General features: G+C 48.9%; 1 protein-coding gene across 4 annotated transcripts in view; it reads left to right on the top strand.

Moving 5' to 3' along the window:
* The window catches only part of Ago2 (argonaute RISC catalytic component 2), a 74,747-nt gene that overhangs the window by 27,662 nt on the left and 19,958 nt on the right, over positions 1 to 27,127 (top strand). For all 4 annotated transcript variants that reach the window (XM_019209782.2, XM_019209783.2, XM_019209784.2 and 1 more), the window contains exons 4-15: positions 6,233 to 6,414; positions 7,966 to 8,102; positions 9,044 to 9,178; positions 9,582 to 9,669; positions 10,869 to 11,016; positions 12,041 to 12,160; positions 12,293 to 12,415; positions 15,073 to 15,206; positions 17,527 to 17,711; positions 19,119 to 19,278; positions 22,816 to 22,906; positions 25,385 to 25,579. In XM_019209782.2, the coding sequence (XP_019065327.1) occupies positions 6,233 to 6,414; positions 7,966 to 8,102; positions 9,044 to 9,178; positions 9,582 to 9,669; positions 10,869 to 11,016; positions 12,041 to 12,160; positions 12,293 to 12,415; positions 15,073 to 15,206; positions 17,527 to 17,711; positions 19,119 to 19,278; positions 22,816 to 22,906; positions 25,385 to 25,579 (1,698 nt within the window). The remainder of the gene's footprint in view (positions 1 to 6,232; positions 6,415 to 7,965; positions 8,103 to 9,043; positions 9,179 to 9,581; positions 9,670 to 10,868; positions 11,017 to 12,040; positions 12,161 to 12,292; positions 12,416 to 15,072; positions 15,207 to 17,526; positions 17,712 to 19,118; positions 19,279 to 22,815; positions 22,907 to 25,384; positions 25,580 to 27,127) is intronic.

Genomic DNA, 27,127 nt, shown 5'->3' with positions numbered 1-27,127 from the left:
ACACACACACACACACACACACATACATATATATATAATTTGAATTTTTGGAAACTGCTGACAACTTTGGAAAAAGTTATCCCAATTTACTGTGTTGAGTTGGCATTGTACAGAAATTAACAGCCATATTGGTCTAGAAAATTAATTTTTTTCCATTTCTACAGGGGTAATGCACTGTATTAAATATGTAAATATGTATATCTATGTGGGTTTGATTATAGAAACTAATAAAGTATTCTCTAAAAAATGAAAATAATATAAGACTACAAGAGCAAGAAGCAACTTAAATATGTTCAAGGACCATTTTCATCTTCAGAATTAAGGATTGTTTTAATGTTGCATCATTGCCTTTTCTCTTTTACTTTCCTTTTTAGTTTTATTTTAGGATTCCCTATTTTTAATGTTCATATAGAGATTTCTTTAACTGAAATACCGAATAGTTTCTCTGGTGTGAAAAACTATAATAGTATACAAGATCCTAATGAGATAATTAATAATGTGAAATAGGAAGTAAAGGGCTAAAGGTGTAGGGAAAGTGGGAAGGGTGGGGAAAAGGTAATAAGGGAGAGGAAAAAAATATGAGAAAATGAAAAAATGGAAATAAAGTGTTTGTAAATGGGGAGGGAAGGGGGAGGTGAAGGGAGGGCAGGGACAAGGGGAAAAAATGAGAATCAAGACCTATCATGTAAAGGTACAGGATCCCAATAATGAATATACTTGTATTGTATACCTAGATTGTACCAATAAACTCAAGAAAAATTAAAAAAAAAAAATCTGGTGAATGAGCCTGGAATGTAGCCCAGCAGCAGAGCACCTGCCTGGCAAGTACAGGGCCCTAAGTTCAATTTCCGGTACAGAAAAGAAAAATACAGTGAATGTTTAAATTTTAAAGAATTACTGTAAAAGACACATTGCTATTAACCTCCCTCATAATACACCCCTTCAGTTGGATCATACTTATCCCAAGTTCTGGAACTCCTCATTTGTGTCTTTTCTTTTTTTGTACTGTCATTGTTTCCTTAATGTCCTCAATTGATTCAAAAGGTTTACCTTTCCTGGTCATTTTGACTTTGGGAGGAGCCAGTAGTCACATGGTGCTAGATCTAGTGAATAAGGTGAATAAGGACACAGTATGTTTCTATAAGCCTGCCTTTTTGTTGGATAGCACTTGACAGCAGCATCACCTTATTTTTTTAATCACATATAAAGACGAGGATTTCCAGAACTGCTTCAGAAAGTGGCAAAATAATGGGAAGTATGTTCAAACCAAGTGGGAGTGTTTTTATGGTAGTAAATGTCATTGTGTCTTTCTCTATGTTTTCAAAAACTTAAACATTCACCATCTATTTTGATTACCCTTCCCTTGTACTTTAACAAACACAGGAAAGCCCAGTAATTTAACATCTGTGAGAAGGTATAACTCCCACTGGGAACAGTCTACTCTAATAGTCCCTTAAGCTTGGGACCCCTGAAAATAAGGGGAGTGCAGGGGTCTCAAGTTAGGTATGTATTTTTAGGGGACAATAAGGAACCTACGTGTTCTTTACAGATATGAAAAATAATTTTTTTTCACTATAGTAATAATCTTAAAGAGAGTACACTCTAGCTTCTTGTGGCCCATTTGCCTCTTGCAGGGCCTAGCAGTCTCAGCACTTAGTTGTTCTCTCTGACAGGAGTGATTATGTATGACAGGGTGAAGGCCAGGTTACCTTATATGGCTCGGTACAGTGGGATCTAGTCTCACGGTAATTTCTAGAGTCACCAGTGGCATATGGATTATCATTGCCAGTACTGGGAGATGGACAGCACATTCTACATCAAAGGAAACCCCAGGGCTGACGCAGGTCAGTTAAGCAGGCTTTCCCTTTGCAAGTTAACCTGCTGTCAATTTGAGATTTATTGATCTTAAAGTTTTGTGTTTAATTTCAACATTTGTTTTTGTTTAAAGTGATAGAAAGGAAAGCATAAGCAGTGTATTCACAGTTTTGTGTGTGCATATTTATAGATAGACGCTAGGAGAGCCATGAGGAGAGTTTCCCTAAGAAGTCGGGGGAACTTCTGGGGCTCAAATTCAAGATTTGTGGTTGTAGAAACAGACTGGGGATCACCCTTCCTAGTTGGACCTGGGGCCAGTGCTGAGCCTGCAGAGTGGAGCAGCAGTGATAGAAGATACATCCAAAAAGAGCAGCCCCATTTTTCCAAGTGTTGCATGGCCCTGGGGACTTTTAAGATTCCAGCCACCTCCAGGTGCTGCCCATCAGGCCCCATGTCACACCTGGAGGGGTAAGAGTTTGAAGCCCTTCGTCCCACTGCTCAGGATGTGGTTTACACTTGTCATATACAGTGGTTTCTGTCACTGCTCTGCCATCCTAGCCTGTGTCCAGAGCATATTTGGGTCACTTAGTGCCCACAGAAGCCCTTCATGAACTGGTTTGGCACTCAGTCTGGGGAGCACTCAGTGTGTCCCAAGTTGAATCCCACCCACCCTTGTCTTTGTGTCAGATGACAGACTACGTCCCAGAGGGCTTACAGACCTGTGCACAGCTGTATGGGGTCTCCTGATTCCAGGTACACCCCTCCCACATTTGTGGACCACAGAAACAAACCCTACTGTCCAAAAGTTAACAAAGATCTGTCCCCCTTTCCATGCCCAAGATGCTGCATGGTAGAGCAAAATGCCATCTTTTGGTACCTTCTCTTTTATATTTGCTCTTTTGTCTTTACATATTCTGTAGTAACAGAAGAATCTTGAGGTGCCTGTTAGCCTAGCATCTGCCTAGGAGCTTGGTGGAGACTATGGAGGCTCTTGCCTGGTCTCTGAACAGAGTGTCCTAGTCACATCACCTGCTTGACAGTCTCTTTGCTAGACTGCACCATAATCTCTGCTATTTTCATGTTTTCCTACCTGTTTGACTTCTAGCCTTGGTATGGAAGCCAGCTCTGTGTGGGCTGAGGTACCTGTGGCTGACCAGACACATCCTCATTTTCAGAGTAGGAGGCACCCAGAATTTGGACATGTTGCTCAAAACTTGGGGCTTAATTCCTAGGCCACTTTGGCAGTGAAGAGACATGATGTGCGACGTGAGCTGTAGCTTCCTGGTCAGGGAGTTGTGTGCATTCCTCTTCTGGATAGGAGTTAGAGCTCAGAAGTCCATAAACCTTGCCCAGAAACAGTTTACAATGGAAAGGACTCACTGCCATTGAAATGGTCATGTGGTTCTCCTCTGTGTCTCTGTACCTGGCCATATGGGAACCATAGAAGTACTCACAGGTGCCTGCTGACCTGGCATGAAGGGATCAAGTGATCAGGGATGTTAAGGGCTCAACTGGCAGGGAGGCTTTGCACCTAGAGCTCCTGGGAGGAGAGCACTGGGGCTCCCCCGTGGGCAACACACAGTAGAGGCCTGTTTGCCCTCATCTGCTCTTCGAGCCTGCCCGGGTGCCTCACCTGTCAGCATGCTCAGGACATGCTGCTTCACCTTGGATGAGCATCCGTCCCCAAACCAGCCAGAGTGCCTCTGGGTTTGCAGTATACTTCAAAGGCGCTCTGGCTGAGCCTGGTCTTGAAACCAGGTATTTGAATGGGCAGTGATCTTTTTCAGGAAGATTGGTTGCTGGGCAGAATCACAGAAGACCTTTAGACAACAGCTCCTTGGGCACATTTAAACAGGACGTGACCTGCACATCTCCCTCTGGAAAAGAACTATGGCCTAGAGCATGGCAGCTGTTGCTCTGGCCTGGCTTGGCAGGCACGGTGAGTGTGACGCCTCCCTCGGGCTCAGAGTGCTGCCCAAGCCAGACTGCCTGCTGGTGCTGTGGCTTCTTCCATAGTGATAGGGACTGGACATCTTTGGGGCATTGGTGGCCCAACAGCTGAGTTCTGAGTGAGGAAGTCTCTGGGAAAGCAGCTGTCTCTCTCTGCACTTGGCTGTCTCTTATGATGGTGGTGGTGGTTGTGCAATTTCTTTGTGCTCTTCAAAGTGCTGTTTTCCCTTCCTTTGTTTCTTAATTTTGTGGCCAGACACAAGCAGGAACCTCTACATTACTCCTGATTTCCTCACCTGGATGATTTCCAGCTAGAGTGGCTCAGTTTGGCCATGGCCTGCTCAGAGAGGTTCACTTCACAACTATGTATGTCACTGTGTCCAGGTCCTGGGTTGGTGATGTTTTCAGTTGACCGTTTCAGAAAGTGGCATTTGTGGCATTCTCATGACACACCAGCCCCACAGCTGACACAGGTGGTCTGAGTGGAAAGGAGCCCCCTGCCCAAGGTCGACCAGAGCTAAACTCCAGTCAGAGCCCTTGCAATGCTGCATTGCAATTAGGACCCAGATAACGTGTCTTGGAACATGGCCAGCGGCCCAGACATGAACAAGATCTGCTTTTCAGAGAGCCTGGAGTCACCCTTCCCAAGCAGGTGATGTTTCTGGTGAGCTCTCCACCCAGAGTTGAAGTGGAAAGGCTGGGGTATAGCCTTTATGGGTCCAAGGAGAGACTGAACTAAAGTAGATTTTTAACAACCGAAGTATGTGTTTGTATGCCTCTCAGGGTCTCTCCTCAGGTTACAGGGGCATTTACAAGGATGACGTTAACAAGTGTCGAGTTGCTACCAGTTCATAAAGTGTCATTCAGATATGTGCTGTGTATCTGGAGAAATGTATAGGCACAGGTCCCCACTGGTGAGTTGGGTAATTGAGAGACCAGTGTGATGGCTTCCATTTATTTGCTTGCTCCAACCTGTCCCATTTCTGTAGTGGAAGGGTACCCTCTCCTCTGCTATCTGTTACTTCTGTTGTGGAGGTCAGTTCTACCAGTCCATACTGGAATTGCCCCCACAGAGGAGGCACACCTCTTCTGCTTGCTACTTCTCTGATCTCAGGATCTTGACTGAAAGTGAGGGTGGACACCAGGGCATGGAGAATAACAGGTTGTTAGGTAAATTAATAATGCCTGTCATGTTATTAGTGCTGTGTCTAATGCTTGCTTTTATTACTACTTTCATATGACTAACTTAAAGTTTTATCAAGAGTAGTTATAAAATAGATCCCATGTACATACCATCTAGGCCTAGCATTTCCCTCCGCCCAGCTCCTGTGCCCTTTGCCCCCAGTAGCATCCTCCCTCTCCTGACGACTTGATCCTTTATTCCTAGGGATTTTCAACAGTGTGTGCATCCCCTGATATAAGTAGCCTTGTTAGATCGAGTTTTGAAATCTAGAAGGAATCAATTCTATAGCTTTCTTTTTTAGATGTTTAATATCTGTCTACCTTGAAGCACTTTGCCTTTTACTGCTTTCACTTGCAGATGGGCTGCAGGTGCTTTCCAGTTTGGTTGCCAGGTGTGGTAGAACTCTGAGTGTTGCTGGATGCATGGGTGTTGCTCATGCAGGCCAAGTCCTGGATAGAAAAGACTCACCCTCCTGGGACTTGGGTGTGCAGGCTGCATCAGTGGGGCCTGGGTGTTCTTGGCAAGGTTCAGGCAAAGTGCTATAGGTGAGTCCAGAGGTTAAGCATATGAGAGCTGGCACACCCAGGCATTCCCATAGCGCTTGACCTGTCCTGAGGAAAGTGGGGCTGTGCAGGTTACTCACCTCAAGGAAGTGTTCCAGCTGCAAACTGCAGAAGTGTGGTATGAGGCTGGGTTTTGGGGTGTGGGCATGGTCTGTGTTATGTTGCCAGGACCATGACTGCCTGGCCCTGCCCAGAGGTGCTTCCATCGCCCAGCATCATGTACCAGTGGAAAAACCTTTGGTAGTAGACCAGCCTGGGTCCTAGTCCCATCTCTGCCCTTTCATAGCACTGTGATCTGGGGCTACTTTTTAAATCTGAGCATTTGTGGGTCTGTACAAAAATGTGAGCAAGTCTACCTCACTGGCATTCTGTGCATTGGAGGATAGAGTATGTAGTTGTCCCAGAAATATCCAGAGGTGTCATCAGTAGGTTACAAAATTGCTTCTGTTACCACCAGAGGGTTTGTGCGTGCCATGGTCAGGATGCATCTATGGTCCAGCCTGTTAGTGCTCCTAGTGCAGGACATGTCACAGTGTGCAGCACACAGGTGAAGACATTGCCTAGAGTAAGTGGGCCTCAGGAGCCACAGGTGGTCAGTGGGTGGATAATGGACTACAAGGGAATTTTCCAGCCCAGCAGAGTTTGGAAATCAATTGCCACCATCCTTGTCTTCAGCAGTTTCTGAAGAGGGAATGACTGAGTGTGCTTTGAACCTCCTCAGGTGGAGCTGGAGGTCACGCTACCAGGAGAAGGCAAAGACCGCATCTTCAAGGTATCCATCAAGTGGGTGTCCTGCGTGAGCTTACAGGCATTACATGATGCACTTTCGGGGAGGCTGCCCAGTGTCCCTTTCGAGACGATTCAGGCCCTGGATGTGGTCATGAGGCATTTGCCATCCATGAGGTGAGAGCTCCACATGGGACCAAAGGGCTGGGTATGACCAGAAAGCATGCGATCTGTATCCCAGGACAAGCAGTAGGGTGGTGACAGCCACATGGGTGTTTTGTGGTGAAGACAGTAAACAGGACTAAGGTGGAAAATTTTTAATATAAAAATTAACCATCACTATTTTCCACCAAGCCTGATCTTGTGCCCCTGGGTGCCTTCATAGCCATACGCCCTGTGTGGACAGCACTTTGTGTGCCTTGTCCTGATGCACAGGACTCGTAGTGGTAATGCCCTAGTGTCATGCTTGGCTGCACGTCCACCTTGGAGAACCTTCTCCACACCTGTTCACGACGGTAAGAAGCACCCTAGATACGTTGGACTTCTTGTTTCATTCTCTGCGGTCATCTTGTAGCCAGAGATCACCACACTTGGCACTGCTAGGAGAAAGGGTGGATGAATATTCCAGGGGGCACATCAATCTCCATCTGCTGGGCAGAGGGTTGTTCCAGCTTCCTATGAGAGGAAGCATGGAGGAGCAAGGCCGGCTCACCTCTTCCACAGTGGGTTCCTCGCACCGGTACCTACCCAGTAGGATCTCTGGAACAGCAGGAAGGGACAAGTGAAGAGCAGGAAGCCAAACTAGAAGCACAGCTTCATGCTGACTCTCCAGGGCTCACACTGATCTGCAAAGGGAAGGAGAGCTGTGTGAGAAGGCACTCTGAAGCCAGGCACAAGATTTAGAGATGACAGTGGAGCCCGCAGCTTGAGGCTTGGTTGGAGGTAACACATCCAGGGCCAGGTGTCATTCCTGGCAGGGCCTGGCGTATAATCTGTCACTACTTGGAACTGTTGATGGGTGGAGAGCAGGCAGGCGCAAGAAGGATGGTTGCCAGGTGTCTGTATTTTTAACTGAGTGGTAGGAATGACTGTAGTTTCTCTTCTGAATTCCTTTGGGTTATTTACATTAATTTTACAATCAGGAAAGAAACTGCTGTTTTCATTTTGGAAGACCAGTGGAAGTAGAGGCACCATTAGCACATCTCAGGTAGAAAATGAAAAGGGCCTTCTCCATGATTTTATTAACAGTGTAGCCCCCATAGGATAACACCACTAAATGGTGTGCCAACCCCATGAGTAGTGACCTGTGGCATCCCCAGTGGTTGGATGCCAGGTACCTCTGTAGTACATAGATGAGGTGCACTGTGGTCAGATAGGCTATGGCTTGGGTCCACACTCATGTTTCTCTGTCTCCACAGAAGGGTGTGAACCATGCGGCTTATGTTCCCTGCACACCAGCTCAAGCTCCGAGTGCCTTTTATGCTCAGTGCCTGGATAAAACGAGCTGAGTGAAATAGGGAATGAATGACAGGCCACATGGTCCTTGGAAGCCACTGGACTGGTCCAGCTGCCTCACCCTGATAGTCATTGGCATAAGCTAGAATCCCGGAAAGAGAGGCAATTCCATAGGGGAGAAATCAGAATGCCACTGCATGTGTGTAGGGGAGAGCAGATGCAGGCCTGGTACTCCCAGCATAGTTGAGCAGGCGGGGCCTCTCTGGGTTGCAGGTACACCCCTGTGGGCCGTTCCTTCTTCACTGCATCCGAGGGCTGCTCCAACCCTCTTGGTGGGGGCCGAGAAGTGTGGTTTGGCTTCCATCAGTCCGTCCGACCTTCTCTTTGGAAAATGATGCTGAATATTGATGGTAAGCAAAGTGGGGCCATTGTTGCAGGGCGGGCTAGGGAACTAGTAGAAGGGAAAAGCCTTTGTGGCCAGCTCCAAATATGGCCTCTGCCAGTGTCTGTGACACCTTCTCAAAGTCTGAGGGCAAAGCAATGATTCCTGGGTAGGCATCAGAGCCCCTTGGAGGAGCTCACCCCTATAGATGAGTCAGGGCTGAGGAGGTACCTCTGCCAGGCCTCAGTGTGCTACATGTGCGGGGCACAGGTCAGGCCATGTTCCTGACTTCCACTTCCCTCCTGGGGTCTGAGGGGTTTATGTGTACGTGCTGGAGACATCGAGGATGGCAGCTGGTTGGGGTCAGTCCAGTGGGTCTCCTCACCAGGCCTGGGCATGACTGCCTCTCTCTGTCTGGAGAATCTGTCTAATTCTCTGTGGGAGACCTCTACTTCCCTCTGCGACAGAGATAAGAATGAAAGTCAGAATTCATTCTTCTCCTTTGGGAGTTAATTACTATGAGAAGCACCTGAAAAGACTTGAAAATTCTATCTTGCTCAGATACACATTTATTGAAAAAGAGGTAAGGACTGGCACATCTCTGAAATATCTGTACCAGAAGATTGTGAGAAGAATCATAGAATCTAAGGCTCATGGCTCTGCTGATATGTTAGACTTTGTGTTTTTAAAACTAGGTTTCAGGGCTGGGGATTTAGCTCAGTGGTTCCACTGCCTGCCTCATAGGCGCAAGGTCCTGGATTTGACCCCTGGTACCAAAAAATAAAATAAAATAAAACTAGGTTTCTTCTCAGAGAGACTTGGCAGACTCAATCAGCTTTATTCTGGTGCCCTGAGTCCCTGGGTCCGTGAGTGGCTCAGTCTGTAGAAACCACTCCAGGATTGTTGCGTGGTTCATGGGGTAGGGGCATTGCCAAACTTGTCTTTGTCTCTTTCTTTTCCTGCCTGCAGTGTCAGCAACAGCTTTTTATAAGGCACAGCCAGTGATCGAGTTTGTTTGTGAAGTTTTGGATTTTAAAAGTATTGAAGAACAACAAAAACCTCTGACAGATTCCCAAAGGGTAAAGTTTACCAAAGAAATTAAAGGTAAGCCATCCCAGTGCATCAGGTCAGGAGGCAGGGCAGTCCCCAAGGGCCCCTCATCCGTGCACTTATGAGTTCCTGTCCCCACACGTGTAGAGGGAGGTGGAAAAGGTGGCAGATGACAATCATCTGATGAATTATCAGGGATGTTTAAATCCCACCCAGTAGTGGGAATGATAAGGAAATACAACTGTCTATGTGAGGTAGGAAGAGGTGGGTGGGTCAGTAGTTGTAAATCTCAGACCTGAGGCTGGAGGCTGGAATCACTCTCAGACAGCAGTGTGGTGTTACCACCTCTCAGGAGCCCTGCAGCAGACACAGACCCGCCACAGCTGGGTCTGCACCAGGGTTTCTGTTGAAAGCCACAGGCAAGCATGGCCACTGATGCCTCCTGTGCTTGTCACAGGTCTAAAGGTGGAGATAACGCACTGTGGGCAGATGAAGAGGAAGTACCGTGTTTGCAATGTGACCCGGCGGCCCGCCAGTCATCAAACGTAAGTGACTGCCTTTATCACACACTCCTGTAGGCACAAGTCCTTCCTGTCACTCAGGCTTCCAAACTCTGGGACCTAGATTCTCTTGGCAAGGATCTTATTCTGTTCTGAAATGCCAGTATTCTACTTTACGTGGCTCACCTGATCCCAAAGTTTGCCTATTGAAATAAACTCAAATACAATATTGAATGACCCTTGTTGGGAAGGGGTAGACTTTCGTAGGTGAGAGAAAGGTCTTTGGTATGTGTTGTCTAATGTTAATTTTGGGGAAAGCAGTGTGTCTGTGGACACTGTGAACCCACGGGTGTATCTGGGTCTAGACTGCCCCTGCCAACCCACCTAAGGTGTCCTTCTGCTATGTGTCTCATTACTTAGAGAACACAGTTTGCTGTCCAAATCCTTGTCTTTTCCCACCTACAAGAATGCAGTGTTCATTTTGAGGAAAGTGATAGGTTTGGACCTCGTGCCCTGGCTCATTTGTTTTATTTTGTGGTCCTTCCATGGAACATACCTGTGTTATTGCCAGGCACTGGAGATGCCAAAGTCCCTAGGTCCTTGTAGAACAGCAGCAAAGACTAGCTGGATCTGGCCTTGTCACCTCTTCCCACTGGGCAGGCAACAGATTGCTCAGCAGTGTAGGCACAGTGGAGCAGTCATTGCAGGACAAGCTGGGACACCAACTCATTCTTTTCTCTCTTGGGCCTCTCCTCCTGCTTCAGCCCTGCACAAGGCCACGGATGGGTGCAATAACAACTTGGTTCATTGCCATTCTCCTCCTGTCCTGGAAGGTCTCACTTCCTCTGGGCACTTGGAGCCCTGGCCATGGGGTGACTTTCAAGAGTGCCATAGTCTGGGAGAAGTTCATGGGCCTTTTTTTCTGAATTTGTTTATCCTAATTCCTTTGTGGAACTTGTAGGCAGGTGGGTAGTTTGTGATTACTGCCTATCTTGTGCTTGTAGGCATTTTTTATTTTCTACCCTGTAGAGACAAAATGAAAACTGGGGACTCTGGAAGAGTCCAAGTCATCTAGAGGACAGGATTTGGTTCCACTTCTAGGACCTGCTGAGTACTTGCTTCCCACCTGTCACCCCAGCAAAGCAAACTCAGATATGCAGTCCTGGGTGAGGTGTGTACAAGCTCCAGCGGTTGCTCTTAGGAGCCCAAGATGTTGTCATCTGAGCGATCTCTTTGTTCTCCAGGTTCCCGCTGCAGCAGGAGAGTGGGCAGACAGTGGAGTGCACGGTGGCCCAGTACTTCAAGGACAGGCACAAGCTGGTTCTGCGCTATCCCCACCTCCCATGTTTACAAGTTGGACAGGAACAGAAACACACCTACCTTCCCTTGGAGGCGAGTGCCTTGTGTACACCATGTGTCTTTGGGGCAGGGAGGAGACATGGAGGGGCCAGGTCATGCAACCTCAAGAAACACAACTGTGTCATCCCTGCTGCTCTAGTACCCTGGGCTAGTTATTGGTGTTGCTGAGCCTCAGTTTCCCCTGTGGTAGAATGGGATTACCGTGAGGACAGCATGAAATCTGGGCAATGTCTCCAGCAGAAAAGTCAGTGCTCAGGACCCGTGGTGATTCTTCATCTACTTATCTTGCGTTAAGGCTGTTTGAAAACTCCTGTCCTCGATTAAAAAAAGACAAAACTAAGAAATGCATTTCATCTTCCTTGAGTATTACTTTTCTCCCTGCTTGGTTGGATCGTTGACTTTTCTGAAGTCCTGCTCCAGTAGTAGACTTGACTTCCTTTTTCTTGAGCAGCCAGTTTTGTTTCATATTGTGTGTTCCCTCCCTCTCTCTCAATCCCCCATCTATCTCTCTCTCACACACTCTTGCGCTCTCTCTCCCCCTCCTCCCCTCCCTCCCTTCCTTTCTCTCTCTTTCCCCTCTCTCTTCCTCCTCTCTCTCTTCTTCCTTCCCTCCCTCTCTCTCCCCCTCCCTCCTTCCCCTCTCTCCCTCCTTCCTCTCTCTTTCCCTCTCTTCCTCTCCTCCCCCTTCTTTCTTCTTTCTTCTTCTTCTTCGAGACAGGGTCTCACTGTATAGTTCAGGCTGGCCTTGAACTCACAGTCTTCCTACCTCAACCTCCTATGTGCTGGGATTACAGGTGTTTGTCACCATACCCAGCTAAGCAGCCAGTTTCGTGAACAAATTTTACGCCCATCTCTGCTGAGGACTGGAAAGAGCCCAGGAACCTTGGTTTGGACCCAACCCCACATATGTTAGTGCCCTGCTGGGTTTACTTAGAGGGGATTCTTTTGTGAGCCAGAGGCAATGGAGCAGCTCCACTATTTGGCAGGGTGCTGGCCCTCACTTGCTGCCCAGTCCGCATATAGCACAGGCATTGACCCATCTGTTTCTTCTTCGTAGGTCTGTAACATAGTGGCAGGACAGAGATGTATAAAAAAGTTAACGGACAATCAGACCTCAACCATGATCAGAGCAACTGCAAGGTCGGCACCTGATCGGCAAGAAGAGATCAGCAAATTGGTATGGGCTGTGGCCTTGGGGTCAGTCCTGGGATGGAATGCCACAGGATACCCCATGCTTTGGACAGACATGGCCACTACAGGCTACAGAGCCCTACCTGACTCTGTGCTTTTTCTTTTTTCTCTTTTCAAGATGAGAAGTGCAAGTTTTAATACAGACCCATATGTTCGTGAATTTGGAATCATGGTGAAAGACGAAATGACAGATGTGACTGGGCGGGTCCTACAGCCACCCTCTATCCTGTACGGGGGCAGAGTAAGTGCAGAGGGCAGGGAGTAGGGGAAGTGGGTCTACGCTGCACTGATGGAGGAGTCCCAGTGCTTGGCTGTTCGGTGCTCTGTGCCCTCACCCATGGTGCTGTGCAGACCCTGAGCCTGTACAGGCCCCCTGCTCTGGGCTGCACCTGCCAGGGCCTCAGCTTCATGACAACATGGCTTTCTCAGTTCTTTAGGAAGGTTCTCATAATTGTCTTTACTGCTTCAAAAGATCATTTAATCCTATCACAATGTAAAAGGTATCCTTCTTCATGGAGTAGGCGCTCTACCCATGTAGAGCTATTTTTTAGGAGCTTATCCTGTTTTTCTGTTCTTTAACTTCTGCTTTCCAGGTTCTTGGTAGCAAGCGAGTATTTTGCCATTGTAACCTCTGGGTTTTTTAATGAGCCAGGGGGTCCTGATCACTAAGGCTGTTGGACTCACGACAAAGGGCCCCTCATTTCCTCTGAAGGATCCCCCATGATGGAGCAGGGGCAATGCCCAAGTTTGTTGGGCCGAGCATCAGAGGTACTGAGTCCCCAGCAGCTGAGTGTGAGGGCTCTGCCAGGCTTTGCTCTCTTTTTATCTACTGACTTTTACTCTGGTCTTTGAGATTTATAGCCAGGTATGGTTTTGCTTTAGTTTTGTTCTCATTTTAAAATATAAGTTCTTTTTTTCTTTTTGTTTTGTTTTGTTTTGCATTGCTAGAGTTCAAACCCAGGGACTCACGTTTCATTTTTTAAATGCTTTAGAATTCAAAAATTATAAGAGAATTACTAAAAAGCTCTTTCCCTAGTTCTTAGTGGCCTTCCTAGGAAACAATTGATGTCATCTCCTTTGTACAACCACCCACGAGTTATTACATATTTTTCCATGCCTCTGGTACACACTGTGCCCTGGTTTTTGTCACTCTAGTGTTGTTTCCTGAAAGAGTTCTCTGGGATTTTGCAGGTCATCCTGTGCTGTGTGTAATGTGAGTTGGCTCCCTGTGGCTGTCACAGTGTCCATGTTGAGTGTGTCTGTGTGTGCCGCAGCTCAGTGGTACTCCTCTCCTGAAGGGACTTCTGAGCAGGGCCTCTGACACCCTTGCTGGTTTGTGTACTCTGTGTGCCTGAACACTGTAGACACCTCACCTGTTCACTCCCCCAGGGCAGGAGGGAGATTGCTTGGTGCCCTTGCCACGGGTGAGAGAAGAGGTCCCACAAAGGCAAGAGACTGGTTCCTGAGGCCGTGGGTGGTAAAATGAAGATATCAAATGCAGTGGTTTCTCACTGTTCCCTGTTTTCCTCTATTTCATCAATGTCCTGCCTCAATACAGAGGAGCAGTTTGGAAAAGAGAATTGCTCTTATAATCCTTCTAGTGCTAGAATCCTAAGGATTAAAAGAGCTTATAATGTTTCAAAATGAGTGCATTTTTCTGGACCTCTGAAACATTTTCCAGGGCGGAAAGACCCTCCATTTTTCCTTCATCACCTCCCCTACCTAATGTCCACTGCTAACACAAGAAGTGAAGCCCCCTCTGCAAGTAATGTGTGCAGCAGGCGGGCTCTCAGCCAGGAGATATTTTATGGTGTCTGGAGATACTGTTCTTCATCCCACCCAAGGTGGAACTCCTGGCACCTGATAGGCAGACAGTAACATGCACAGGATACCCCGTGAAGAGCCACTGACCCCAAGTCTCAGTCAGCTGAGGTTGACATAGTAGGAGCTACTACCTATGAAGATCCCGTGTGCGTTGTATGTATGCATTGACAGCTGTCCCATGTAGAAGTTGTTATGCAAGCAGGCAATAGCAATAGCACCTCAGACACATGTGTTTCTTGTAGTGACACTCATTCCTGAGGTGGCATCGCTACTTCTATGCATATCCTTTCGGGAGAATCACTGGAAGGCATTTCTGAGATTCCTTAGATGAGGATGTCAGGGATTGGTCCTTTCTAAGTAAAAGATGATAAGATGAAGCAGATGTGAGGCTTCATATTTCTCTTTCCAAAGGAGAGTAGCTTCTGTCTCTGACACAGCTTATAGCATGGGCAGAAGAAAAGAGTCATGGGGGTTGCTTCTTGTTGTCCTGTCAACACACTGGTCCTGGTACTGGGGAAGCCTTCCTTGGTGGTGTTAGTGATGATAGATAGGTAACATACGGCATAGTACTCTATAGAGTACGAAAGCTTCCTGTGGCATTGTAGGGTGCTTCTGTTCCTCTAGGTATTCCAAGGTTGAATGGAGCTCTGGGCCCTTCCTCCTCTCCGTTTGTTACATACCATGCATCCTCTATCTAATGGTCTACCCACTCACCAATCCATCTGTCCAACTTCCTCTTCACCCACCCTCTCATCCATACATCTACCTGTGCATCCCCTGTCCAGCTTTCTACTCAGCTAGCCATCTGTTCATCCCATCCTCTGTCCACCACATTTGTGTTCCTTCTCCATTCAACTCCATACCCAACCACTCTCCCTATTATCCAGCCACTCTGCAAACATGTGCACATTGTCTACAGTACTTGTCAGGGAAGACCTGGGATGGCACAAAAGTCAAGTTATTGCCCTCAGGAGCCCCTATTAGTTGGGGAACCAGCAGTGAGAGTGATGAAGGCCAGGGTCAAAGGACTGTGTTTCCCATGTTTTCTCACTCTGAACTCCTTGTCATTTATAGAACAAAGCAATCGCCACCCCTGTTCAAGGTGTCTGGGACATGAGGAACAAGCAGTTCCACACAGGCATCGAGATCAAGGTGTGGGCCATCGCATGCTTCGCACCACAGCGCCAGTGCACGGAAGTCCATCTGAAGTAAGCCACCTGGAAGCATCTGGCCGTGGTTTTGCTGGGCGGGCAGGGAACAAATGACTGCTGGGAAGATCTTTCTGTCTGTGTGTCGGGATGTGTGTGCCAGCAGGAGTTCACATGTGGGGGGTTGTCAGCCTTTTCTGATCAAAGAGCAGTTGCTCGGGCAGGCTAGGCCAGAAAGTGTAGCCTTCTCAGTGTACTGCTTCCTCCTGAGACTGCCACCAGAGTGAGTGTGGAGAGAGCAGATTGCTTAGAAGAAAACATCTGAGTTAAAGGTACAGGCAGAGCTGGCTGTGGTGGTGAGCACCTGTGGTCCCAGCTCCTAGGGAGGCTGTGGCCAGAGGATTGCTTCAGCCAGGATTTTGAGGCCAGCCTGGGCAACTTAGTAAGAGCCTGTCTCTAAGTTAATAGGTAAGGGGCTGGGGATGTAGCTCAGTGGTTCTGACACCTGCCTCACAAGCTCAGGGTCCCAAGTTCCATTCCTGGTAAAACACACACACACAATGAATAGGTAGGTAAGTGGGTAGATAGAGTTGAAGCAAAAAAGAGAAAATATGCGCCGGGGATTTAGCTCAGTGGTTCCGCTGCCTGCCTGTTGCACACACAAACACACACACACACTATATGAATAGGTAGGTAGGTGGGTAGATAGAGTTGAAACAAAAAAGAGAAAATATGGGCTGGGGATTTAGCTCAGTGGTTCCGCTGCCTGCCTTGCAAGCACAAGGACCAAGTTCAATCCCCGGTACCCCCCCCAAAAAAAAGAGAGAAAATAGGATTCAGTGAACTAAAACTATATACTTTAGCTTGATATTTCTGTAAATTAAGTGAAAGGGAGAAAGGACAGAATGGGTGATTATAGAAAGGTAGTCTGACTGGGAGTATTTTCTTCATTTCTGCCCCAAGGAAGTGATTAAAATGAGGAGAGACAGCTTTGGTTCATGAAGCCCACTGCCACTGGGCCACAGAAGGGCTGCCTCTTACCCTGGTTTGGTCTGTGGATCAGCTGGGCAGCAGAGAGGATCCTGGACAACCAGGCCTAACCTTGTGTCTGGAAGCATGTGGTCTGGTGGTTTTTCCTTTTCTGCCAGCATTACAAGGCAAAGTAAAACTTGCCCCATCTTTCTGGATGTGAGGTAGCTGGCAACTTGACCACCCCACCAAGGGGTTTTTCTGCAAAGCCAAGTGCTCAGAGCCATCTCCAGAGGCTAGAGGCTGTTGTCAATGACTGGGCTCTTGTCCATGCTGGAAGCAGAAAGAGGGTTGGGAATCAGATCAAAGTTTAGACCCTGGACGCCTCTTCTGCCTTTCTCCTATCTTTGTTCCCTCTTTCCACTTTCACCCACTGAGACAGTTCATGTGTAGATGAAGTGCAGATGTGTACACATGTTTCTTTTTTGTGGGAAACAGAACACTGACTGGTGAGGTTGGATTACACTGTCCTCACCTTGATTGTAGAAGGCCACATGGTTGTTTTTTGTTGGTTGGTTGGTTGGTTGGTTTGTACTGGGAATCAAACTCAGGACCTTGCACTTGCGAGGCAGGCCTGCACAACTGAGCTAAATCCCCAGTCCATGGTTTTTATGTATAGGTCTAACATAGAAGCCATGGGTGTGTGTCCCCATGGTGGTTGTGGACTCTGCTGAGGTACTGCTGTGGCATGTGGGCCATTTTGCCTCCTCTCCTGGTTGTGTTATCAAGACCAAGTTTTACCCACTGAAAGGAGCAGGAGCTAGTAATCCTCCCTTCCTGGCAGAACCTGCCATTTACCTGGGGAAACCTGTGTCCTCACCTCCCTTGGGCGGTTGTGGTCCACCAAGTGAAGGACAGAACCTTGTCACTGTATGACAAGAGAGTGTCACAGCAGGAGGCAGTGCAAATACTATTTGAAGTGTGCTGTTTTATCCTGACCCAGCTGCTACACTGACTTTTCGGATGCCTCTTTGGATGTTTTGTAACTTAAGCCTTTCTGTGGGCTGATATATTTTAGGAAGTACAGTTTGATATCTGGCTTTGTCTAGGAATGAAAGAAATTTAATTCTGACCTCCATAAGCAACCCGTGGCACATGTATTGCAGCAGGCTGTTTGTATCATTGAAAATTCTAAAAGGTTCACCATCACTGTCCATAAGCATGCTTTGGGGGTTAAGGGTGTAGTCAGTGGTAGAGTACGTAGGCCTGCATTTGATCTTCAACACCAAAAAAATCCAAAAAGGAACTCCCATATTTTTGGCTTCATTTAGCTTGTGCCATTTGGACCTCTGGTGGTCGGAACTCTTTACTGTTTGCAGTGCATTTTAACAAAATGGACCTTCTCCTCCAGGTCATTCACGGAGCAGCTCAGGAAGATCTCAAGAGACGCAGGCATGCCAATTCAGGGCCAGCCATGCTTCTGTAAATACGCCCAGGGAGCGGACAGTGTAGAGCCCATGTTCCGGCATTTGAAAAACACATATGCTGGCCTCCAGCTGGTGGTGGTCATCCTGCCTGGCAAAACCCCAGTTTATGGTAGGTGTCTGCTTGTCAATGGGCTTTGGGAGCCGCAGTTGGTCTACATGGGTATGGCTGCAGCCACAGAGGAGTGCTTGCTTCAGGCCCATTCCAAAGGCTGAGGAGGAAGTGGTTCTGGCCCCTCCCCATAGGTGCCTCATGTGGGTCCACCATTGTGGATAGCTGGCACACTCTGGTGGCACACAACTCAGCTCGAGTGTGGATGTCACATCCACCATACAGTAAGAGTGTTAGGGTTGGGAAGAGCATCTCCTAACACCCCAGAGTGCTCCTGACAATGCCAGCAACGACTCCTATGTCTTTGGGACTCAGTCTAACATTTGTAATCTCTAATTCTCTGGAAGTTCCTTAAAATTCATTGTGCCAACAGGCAGTTGCTTGAGTGTGTGGACTTTCTTTAGTAGTGTCCCAGCCCCCCAGAGAATACAGAGCAAAATTGGACACAGCCCTCCACTTGGGAAGCCCCAGGTAGTACGGAAAGCTTCGTGGACAGGCCATGCAAATCCAGCTGCAGCGAGGGGAGAGCTTTTTGCAACATGTTAGGAACCCCTGTGGAAGTTAGCGGGGCTGGTATGAGAACCTGTGGTGTAGGGGCCCCATGACAGAAGGAAGCCCCTGGGCTTATGAGTATTGCCAGAAGCAGGTTACAGATGTGTCAGAGCCACACTTCTCTCCTCCCAAATTCAACCTTCAAAAACAAGGAAGAAGAAAGCCACTGGTGTTGACATGCTATTAATATTGCCTCGGAGAGTCACTGTTTCCAAAGAGCTGCCCTGAGGCAGTGACCAGCTGCTCTGTGAAAGAATCCAGGCAGAAAGATGGTGTAGGCCTGTAGAACTCTTTGATGTCAGATCTGTATTTGCCAAAGATTTTGAGAATGCCAGGGTTTTTATTTTTAACTACTTGAGTCTGTGCTATAATGTAAAGCATCTTTGGGCTGGGGAATGTAGCTCAGTGGCACTGCGCCTGCCTCATAAGCTGAAGGTCCTGAGTTCAATCCCCATACTAAAAAAAAAAAAAAAAGGCATCTTTGCTGCTGAGGAATGCCAAGTCTTCAGTTCTGGCTGGGCTCTGCCAGTCCTGCCCTTGGCCCAGCACAAGTCATTTCAGTAGTCTCTGTTCACAGGTTGGAGGAATGGGATGCACCTGCTGGGCTGCCCTTCCCGACAGGGTGGGATTGGCCCTCATGCATGGCAGTGCTAAAGCAGGACTCCGCTCAGAGATGAATCCACTCCATACGCGAGTGACCCTCCTCTACAGACTGACTGAAGCTGGCCAGGCCCAGGACCCATTGGTCAGGCCTTGTACCAGCACAGGTCAGGACAGGGTCAGGTGGGCAGGAAGGCTAGCTCAAGAAGGGGCATTAGTGGAAGCTGTGATGTGTGCACCTCTTGTGTTCCACAGCTGAGGTCAAGCGTGTGGGAGACACGGTGCTGGGGATGGCCACACAGTGTGTACAGATGAAGAATGTACAGAGAACCACGCCACAGACTCTGTCCAACCTTTGCTTGAAGATCAATGTCAAACTGGGAGGTGTCAACAACATCCTGCTGCCCCAGGGCAGGTAAGGCCCCATGTGTGGAGCAGTTCATTGGCATGGGGGCCTGATACCCAAAGGGGCAGAGTCACTTACCCTAGCCAAGTGCTGTTTTAGACACGACAGATCAGTGAGGTCAGCGTGGATCTTGGCTGCTCAGGGCCAGAGCAGGTATCCTTCCTGTTCCCCTGTTCATGGCAATGGTGGCTGCTCAGGAGTGTGTGGGTGAATGAGGCTGAGCAGGGGCACACTTGGCGTAGCAGGAGACGTGTGTTCCTAGCTCATCAGCTGGACCCAGAGCAGCACCTTATTATTTTCCATGTGAGGCTGGCCATCAATGTTGCTGAACGCTGTTGGGAATGTTGAACTGAAAAGCTCCACATAGGAGCCATTGCTGGTGGGTCCCTGGCCACAGCCAGCATGTGTGGCCAAATGCCAGCTGCTGTTGTGCCTCAGGGGAGTGGCCAGGGCGGTGGAGCTGCACTTGCCTCAGACACCTACTAGGCCTGGCGATGCCTTAGTGTGGGAAGGCAAGGCTCAGGTCAGTGCTTGCCCCTCCTCAGAGCTTGCCAGTTGCTGATGCAGGCAAAAGGAGCAATCAGCATGATGACAGATGCTGTTGAGGCGATTTTGTCTTTAAAGACCCATAGGAATGACACACAGTGGTGAAAACAGACTGTTCGATGACTCAAAGTGTCTTGAAGTAAAAGAGGTAATTGTGAAGACTGTAGGCAGTCATCACTTCACTCACTCATTTGGAAAATAGGCAGTGACAAGTGTTACCTGTGTGCAGCCCACCTGCCTGCCCTGCTGGGGGCACCTACTAGGTGACTCTAGTAATCACTGTCTCTTTCTCTGTTACAAGGAAACTCCTGATGCTGGTTGATTTTCTTTCTTTCTTATTTCTTTTCTCTTTCCCCTCTTCTTCTCTCTCCCCGCCATTCCCCTTTTGAGATGGGGTCTTTCTGTACTCTAGGCTGACCTTAAACTCACTATGTGGCCCAGGCCTGCTGCCATCCTCCTGCCTCAGCCTCCTGAGTGCTGGGATGATAGGCCTGAGCCACCACAACCAGCTGAAGCTGGCTACTTTAAAAAGAAAATGGGTGAGGAAGAGGTTTATTTGCTTCATAGTTCTGCAAGTCCAAAGCATGGTGTGAGCCTGGGCCTCTGGAGTGGGCTAATTGTTCAGAGATGTCACATAGCAAGAATATATTGGCAGGGGTCACAGGAGAGAGCTGGCCATCTAACCACTCTACCATGGTGACTGCATCACCTTCCACTGGGCCCCACCTCTCACTGCCATTATGTGGGAGGCCAACCTTCCATACCTTAGCCCTTGAGGGACGCAGCAGAGCACCCATGTTCTTAGCACTGACCTTGTCTGCCCCAGCTGCCTTGGATTAGGTCCTAGAATTTACCACACCTAGAACTACTGAGTTTCACTGGTGACTTGGAAGAGCTCATCGAATTGGTGAGGAGTTGGTGTGGTGATGCAGTCAGACAGGTGGGACTCAGAAGAATCATTCCACTCAAAAAAGTCCTTGGGAACAAATGAGGACATATCAGGAGGCAGAGAACTGAGCACTGTTTGATCAGTCAACAGGTTCTGCATCTCTTGGATGCCTGCTGAATACAAGGAGTTTGGGCCTTAAGCAGTGAGCACAGAGACCTAAGTCGTAGCTCCCTGGTACAGGAGGCCAGGCAAGAGTCCATAAAAACGTCACAGCTGATAGAGCAGGTGAGCAGTGTCCCCATGCAGAGGGATGAGCTCAACTCAGGAGGGTGAGGAGCTGGGGCAGGCAAGCAGATTGCAATAGATGTGGATTGGCTGAGGGCTAGGCCTTTAGTGATCAGATCCTCCCGACCTGTGTTCTGGAAGACCAGCTGTGGCCCCAGATGTAGTGGGGTGAGGAGTCTCTCAACCACCCAAGGAAGAGCTGTTGGCCTGGGCCAGGATGGGGCAGAGCTAATGAGGGTGCATCCACACTCCTGGCCTGGGGTTTGTGGGCTTGAGAGGAAAGGAAGAGACTAACATGGCTCCCCAGCTATTGGCCTGCACTCTAGCGAGGTTGGGCAGCCCTTGGCAGGTAAAGGGCTCGACTGGGTCCTCTGCAGGGCACCCAGGGGAGACAACGAGAAGCTGTGAGAATCTGAGCCCAGGGCCCAGCCGAGGCAGAATCAGAATCCTCAGCATAAGGGTAGACAATCTGAGCCTGAACCGTGGGGAAATTCAGGGTTGGGGGCCAGTATTGGCAGTGGCAGCAGGAGAAGCCAGGCAGAGGCAGAGGGGCCCTGAACACCCAGGGAAGTGTCCCGTGTCATGAGGTACTGATGAGCTGCACTGATAATGTCTGAGACTGGGTGATATAGTGGCCATTGGAGACTTGCAGAGAGGAGTCCTGTTGCCATGGCAGCATGCAGCCTGATGGAAGGAGTCTGTGAGGCTGTGCAGCTTGGTTGATTCAGGGAGTTCCTGTGTAGAGCAGGCAGGGATGGGAAGGGAATCAAGGCAGGCTGCTTCTGCTTGTTTAAGGTGAGTCGTACCTGTGTGTGAGTGAGGAAAGAGTGCTGGGCATCCTCCACTGTGGCTTCTGACCCTTTTCTCTGCACAGGGGAGTACATTGGACATTTCCCAGAGTAGTTAATAGGTTGGAGATGCTGGGCTAAGGCTTATCCAAAGCCTACAATCGTGGGGTTTTTCTCTTTCCCAAGCCTGACTATAGGGCAGGGTCTAGTGGAGGGAGAAACAGAAGTGGGACACAGGTTTCTGTGCTCCTTGACTTCTCCCAGAAAGGGTAGTCAACATGGAAATGATAACAGTGGAAGGCAGCTAGCTGTGTGATGGGCCAGCATGCACAGGCACATCAAGCCGTGGTCCCCTGTGGGCAGGACCCTTAGTCTACCTGTGCACCTGCCTCCCCTAGGAAGGGACTCCACCCAGTGCTGCAAGCTTCCTGCTGGAGCATCTGGCCCTGTCTGGAAACATTTGGGCCCTTGGCTTGGGGGTGCAGTGGGGGCCTAGTGGATGAAGGACACTGTCCCCCAACACAGCATTGTGAGGAGCAGAGAAGCCCTGGAGTAGCCTTTAGCTGCCACCTGAAGGCTGAAGAGCAAGCTATGGGGCTTTTATTTATTTATCCCCCCCGCCCCCGCCGTTCTGGGAGAAACCAGAATCTGTCCATTCTATATAAGCTGTGCAAGTTCTCTGCTGCTGAGCTACACCCCTGGCCCAAGTCATGGGAATTTTTTATTTCAAGTGTATATAAAGGTAGAAGATATGCAATGATGAACTCACATGTGCCTCAGCAGCCATCAGTCTCCAGACAGTGCTGTCTGGGATACACCACACCCTCTCCCTCCCTGTTTATTCAAAAGCACATCTCAGACTTTGTGTTGTTTTATCTGTGAGGTTAAAGATAGCTGTGTCCTTAAAGATAATTACCGATCATAAATGTGGCTGCTATATGCATTTCTAACCACCCAGAAGAGGACAGTAGTAACTCATGTCTTCAGAGGTCAGGTTATGTCCCGAGCCTTGGCCCCTAACACATATTTCCCTCACAGGCCTCCTGTATTCCAGCAGCCCGTCATCTTTTTGGGAGCAGATGTCACTCACCCACCTGCCGGGGATGGGAAGAAGCCTTCTATTGCCGCAGTGAGTGTCCAGTTGGTCCTCAGGGCACCCTGTTTGGTGTCATGCTGCCTGGCAGGAGCCTGAACTACCTGTGCTCCCTTTGCAACGTGCCCTGGATTTCTTCCTGAAAGGCCCAGTGCTTTGCTCAGTTGGTGGGGTCTGGGCCATGTGGGATGCCTTCTTAGAGAAGGCTCTAAGAAGCTACATAAATTGAATGACTTAACACCATCCACAGAGTGCATGGACCATCTTCATCTGAGGCTGTGTATGGTGGTGCCTGATGGGAACAGCAGCCTCAGGTCTCCAAAGGCCCAGCGTGGAGTACAGTGCTTCTTGCCCAGCCTCTGGCCATTTGGGCCTCTGTTTTGCTGCTCAGCAGCCACCCTAGTTGTTCACAAGACAGTACAGTGTCACTAGTGCCATGGCCTTTCATCCACAGGACCGAACCAAACCACAGACTACTAACAAACAGTGAAGTTTTTTAACTTTGTAATTCAAAGTGCAGAGAGTATCAACCTTGAGTCCCCTTGCCTCTCCATTGATTGATTGACTGACTGATTGATCTTATTGGAGAATAATCCAGCGGTGCTTTGACACTGAGCTAAGACCTAATCTTTCTATCTATCTGCCTATCTATCTGTCTGTCTCACCATGGTCTCTCTGAGTTGCCAGGCTGGGCTCAAACTTGAAATCCTCCAGGTCCAGCCTCCCTCAGACTAAGATTAAAGATGTGTGCTGCCATGCATGGCTTCCCAGGTGCCTTTGACTGGAGGCTGGGTGGCTAAGCAATTGGAAGAAAGCATCAGGCAGGCAGGCAGGCAGGCAGGCTGGCTGGCTTTCTTGGGATCGAACTCGGGTCCTTGCACTTGCAAGGCAGGTGGCGGAACCACTGAGCTAAATCTCCGGCCCTGGCTGGCTGGCTGGCTTGCTTTCTTTCATTAATTCTGGTGGATTTTTTTGTTTTGTTTTATTTTGTTTTTTAACTATCCATACCCACCCACCTCATGAATGCCTTCTTGTATGTTCCCTGGCATCTCTGGGAGATGTGCCTCAGAAGCACTTGCCTGCAGGGTAGAAATTGGGACTCAGAGGCTCTGTACATGGGGCCTGCCATGTACAGAATGCTGGGTGCTCTTTGAAGGCAGAAGCCTTAGGCCCAGGTTGGCACATAGTAGGTGCTGAGAAAATGCTAGTGTCAATATATGATTAGTCTGGAGGGTTGTGAACATGAGAGAACCAGATAGACTGCCATTGGTGGAAGAAAACTACCATATGTATTGTGTGCACATGTGTACAATACACACAGATTGATCTCAGATGTTACATGAAGCCACACTCCTGTTGTGAGGTCAACACCACCTAAGGCACTTCCTGCCTCTTGGCCCCCTAGTCCCAGTCCCAGCACATTGTGTGTGAACAATTTCTCACTTGGCCTCCTTTAATCAGGAAGGGCAGCTTGGCAGATCACCCAGTAGCTGTGTTCTGGTCTGTAGAGCAGGAAGACAGGACTCGGAGAGGAGGCCCTGGCACCTCCAGCCAGGTGGGTGCATAGCCGGTGGCTCTCTAACACTAGTGTGTGGTGTTGCTGTCCTCCTGCCTCACTGATCCTGTTAGCTTTTGTTTTCTTGGACAAATGCTGCGTAGTGTTGAATTGGCTGTCTGGATTTTAGAGTCTTAGATTCCAAAACTTTCCAAGTTTTCAAAAACAAAAATCTGTGTGTTTATCACCTCCGCAGTTCTCAATCAATAGGAACAGATTTCTACATGTTAAATTATTTCTCTTTGTACTAACTTGAAACACTTCAGGCTCTATTTATTTTCACTTGATTTGGGAGAAACTCTAGCCCCAAGCAGGACAGAGGACCACAGGTCTGGGAAAATGCCTCAGGAATGTGTAGTCCTTCCTATAAGGCTTGCCAGGGAAGTTGGCCTCTGCACAGCAGTGCAAGGGCAGCCTTGGGGCTGAGCATCACTGCCTTGTGCCCCTTCCTCTCCTGACCGAGGAACCCAGAGGCCTCTTGGGCTCCCTCTTTTCACTTACTTTCCTCTCCACACTCTCTCTGATTGACCTTCCAGACCAGGACAGCTTGTCTTCAGGACACCCTGCCCTCCTAAGGACCAAACTGGGGTGAGGCTGCTGTGTTTGATGTGCAGGTGGCTCTTACGGAAAAGCAGTTACATTGAAAAAATCAAGGAGACTCACCAGTTGCTTTCTGTGGACAAATTAATTCAACCACCTTTAATCACAACCAAAATAAAGTTGTCTTGAGTAGTCACCTATTTTTACTGTGTTCCTTAAGGCAAACTTTTGTTCTTTAGAATGTATAAGCAAGCATGCTTGCCAGACATTCAGGGAAAGCAGAGAAACCAGCTGTCCCAAATATGCCACAGCAGGACCAGTGGAGACATCTCCCCCCATCCACAGGCTGCTCTCTAGCACGTGCCCAGAACAGGGAGCCCCCGGGTACCCTTGCAGGTACTCACTGCATGCTCCTGCAGGTCGTGGGCAGCATGGATGCACACCCCAACCGCTACTGCGCCACTGTGCGTGTGCAGCAGCACCGGCAGGAGATCATTCAGGACCTGGCTGCCATGGTGCGTGAGCTTCTCATCCAGTTCTACAAGTCCACACGCTTCAAGCCCACCCGCATCATCTTCTACCGCGACGGTGTCTCCGAAGGCCAGTTTCAGCAGGTTGGCTGCCCTTTCCCTGAGCATGCTTTTCTGTCCTCAGATGCCTGTGATTTACCTTCACTTCCCCCACTCAGTACTGCAAATTTACATGCAGTTTGCTTCCTGCCAAGGCTGACCTGGTCACAGCGAGAAGGGAGGGTCCGCATGGAACCTGGGGAACTCGGGATTTTCCAGGTCACGATGCAGAGGCAGGACAGAGGGAGAGAAGAGGACACTGGGTATGAGATTGGGCACTGGGCACATGAGAGTGGGGATCCAGCCCGGGCAGTTGCAAATTCAGCAGCACAGTACATTGTACAGTGCTCCTAGGAGTCCAAGCATTACCTCAGGCTCTGGAGAGCTTTCAGGACAAGTGGAAAGAGACCTTGTTCCTGGGACTCTTCTGTCTGTAGTGGGGAGGCAGGTGGCACAGAGGCCAGAAGAACTGTACATAGACTGGAGAATGCTAGGTGCTCTTTGAAGGCAGCAGCCATAGGCCCAGGATGTGCGGTTCAGAAGGTAGGAGTTACTTCAGGTACAGCAAGTGAGGAGGAAGGGAAGCTCTTTGTTATTTGCAGCAACCCCACCCAGGGTACCCTAGGGTGGTAAGAAGTCCGCCTTGTCCTGGAGCTCTCCTCTCCCTAGTGGCTTGGGACCACTCTTCTGTGCCTCTCTCCACTCCACATAGATGCTTCCTGGGAAAGTGGAAGCAGTGAGGGCAGCTGTAAGACTAAGTAACCACACCCAGTGCTGGAGGGGACACCCCTGAGACAGCATCCTTACTAGCTGCCTGGGTTGTTGCAGAGGCTATAGGTGCTTAAGAGCCCACCTGCCTTGAGCCTAGGCTGATGGGCTGCGACCAGGCGTCCCATGAGATTTGCCTTCCTGACTCAGGGTGGGAACAGTGGTATTGTCCTGAGGCCATATCCTCTGGGAGAGGAATGGAATCGGCTCCTTGACCATCAGGCCTGAGCCTCTAGTTCTGAGCTTCTGTAGGAACCTAAACTGGAGGCTCCCGTGCTGTGTGCCCATGGCTCAGAGTTCTGCTTTTACTGCTAGCCCCAGCTATCTCTCAGTAAAACTTTCTGGGCTCTCTAGCTAGAGGGTTCTCCTGCTCTGAGCTCCCAGCCCTTTCATCCTGTACCACCTCCCTCTTCTCTGGTAGAGAGGAGCCATATGCCTTTCTGAGTTCTTACTACCTTTAGCACTCTCCATGCCTTACAAAGTTCCCACAGCTATTTTCTGCACATATCTCAAGAATTATTTTTGTCCTGAGGATTAAATCCAGGGCCTTTGCTCTGAGCTACCTCCCAAGCCCCTTTTTTGTTTTGAGACAGGACCTTACTACATCACTAAATTGCCAAGGCTGGGCTTGAACTTGCAGTCCTGCCTCAGCTCCCCAAAGGGCTGGGATTACAGATACTGTCAAACAATAATTGATTGGGACTATTACTAAGCATCTAAAGTGTAGCTGGGCACCAGCCTATAAGTCCCAGCACTGGGGACACTAAGACAGATTGCTTGAGCGTCGAAGTATGAGGCCATCGTGGGCAACACAAAGATTTCATA

Source organism: Fukomys damarensis, unplaced genomic scaffold (assembly GCF_012274545.1).
Source record: "Fukomys damarensis isolate Sample0158 unplaced genomic scaffold, DMR_v1.0_HiC HiC_scaffold_5, whole genome shotgun sequence".
Lineage (NCBI taxonomy): Eukaryota > Metazoa > Chordata > Mammalia > Rodentia > Bathyergidae > Fukomys > Fukomys damarensis.
Note: the sequence above shows the minus strand (reverse complement) of the source record. Positions and strands in the feature narration are given on the sequence as shown.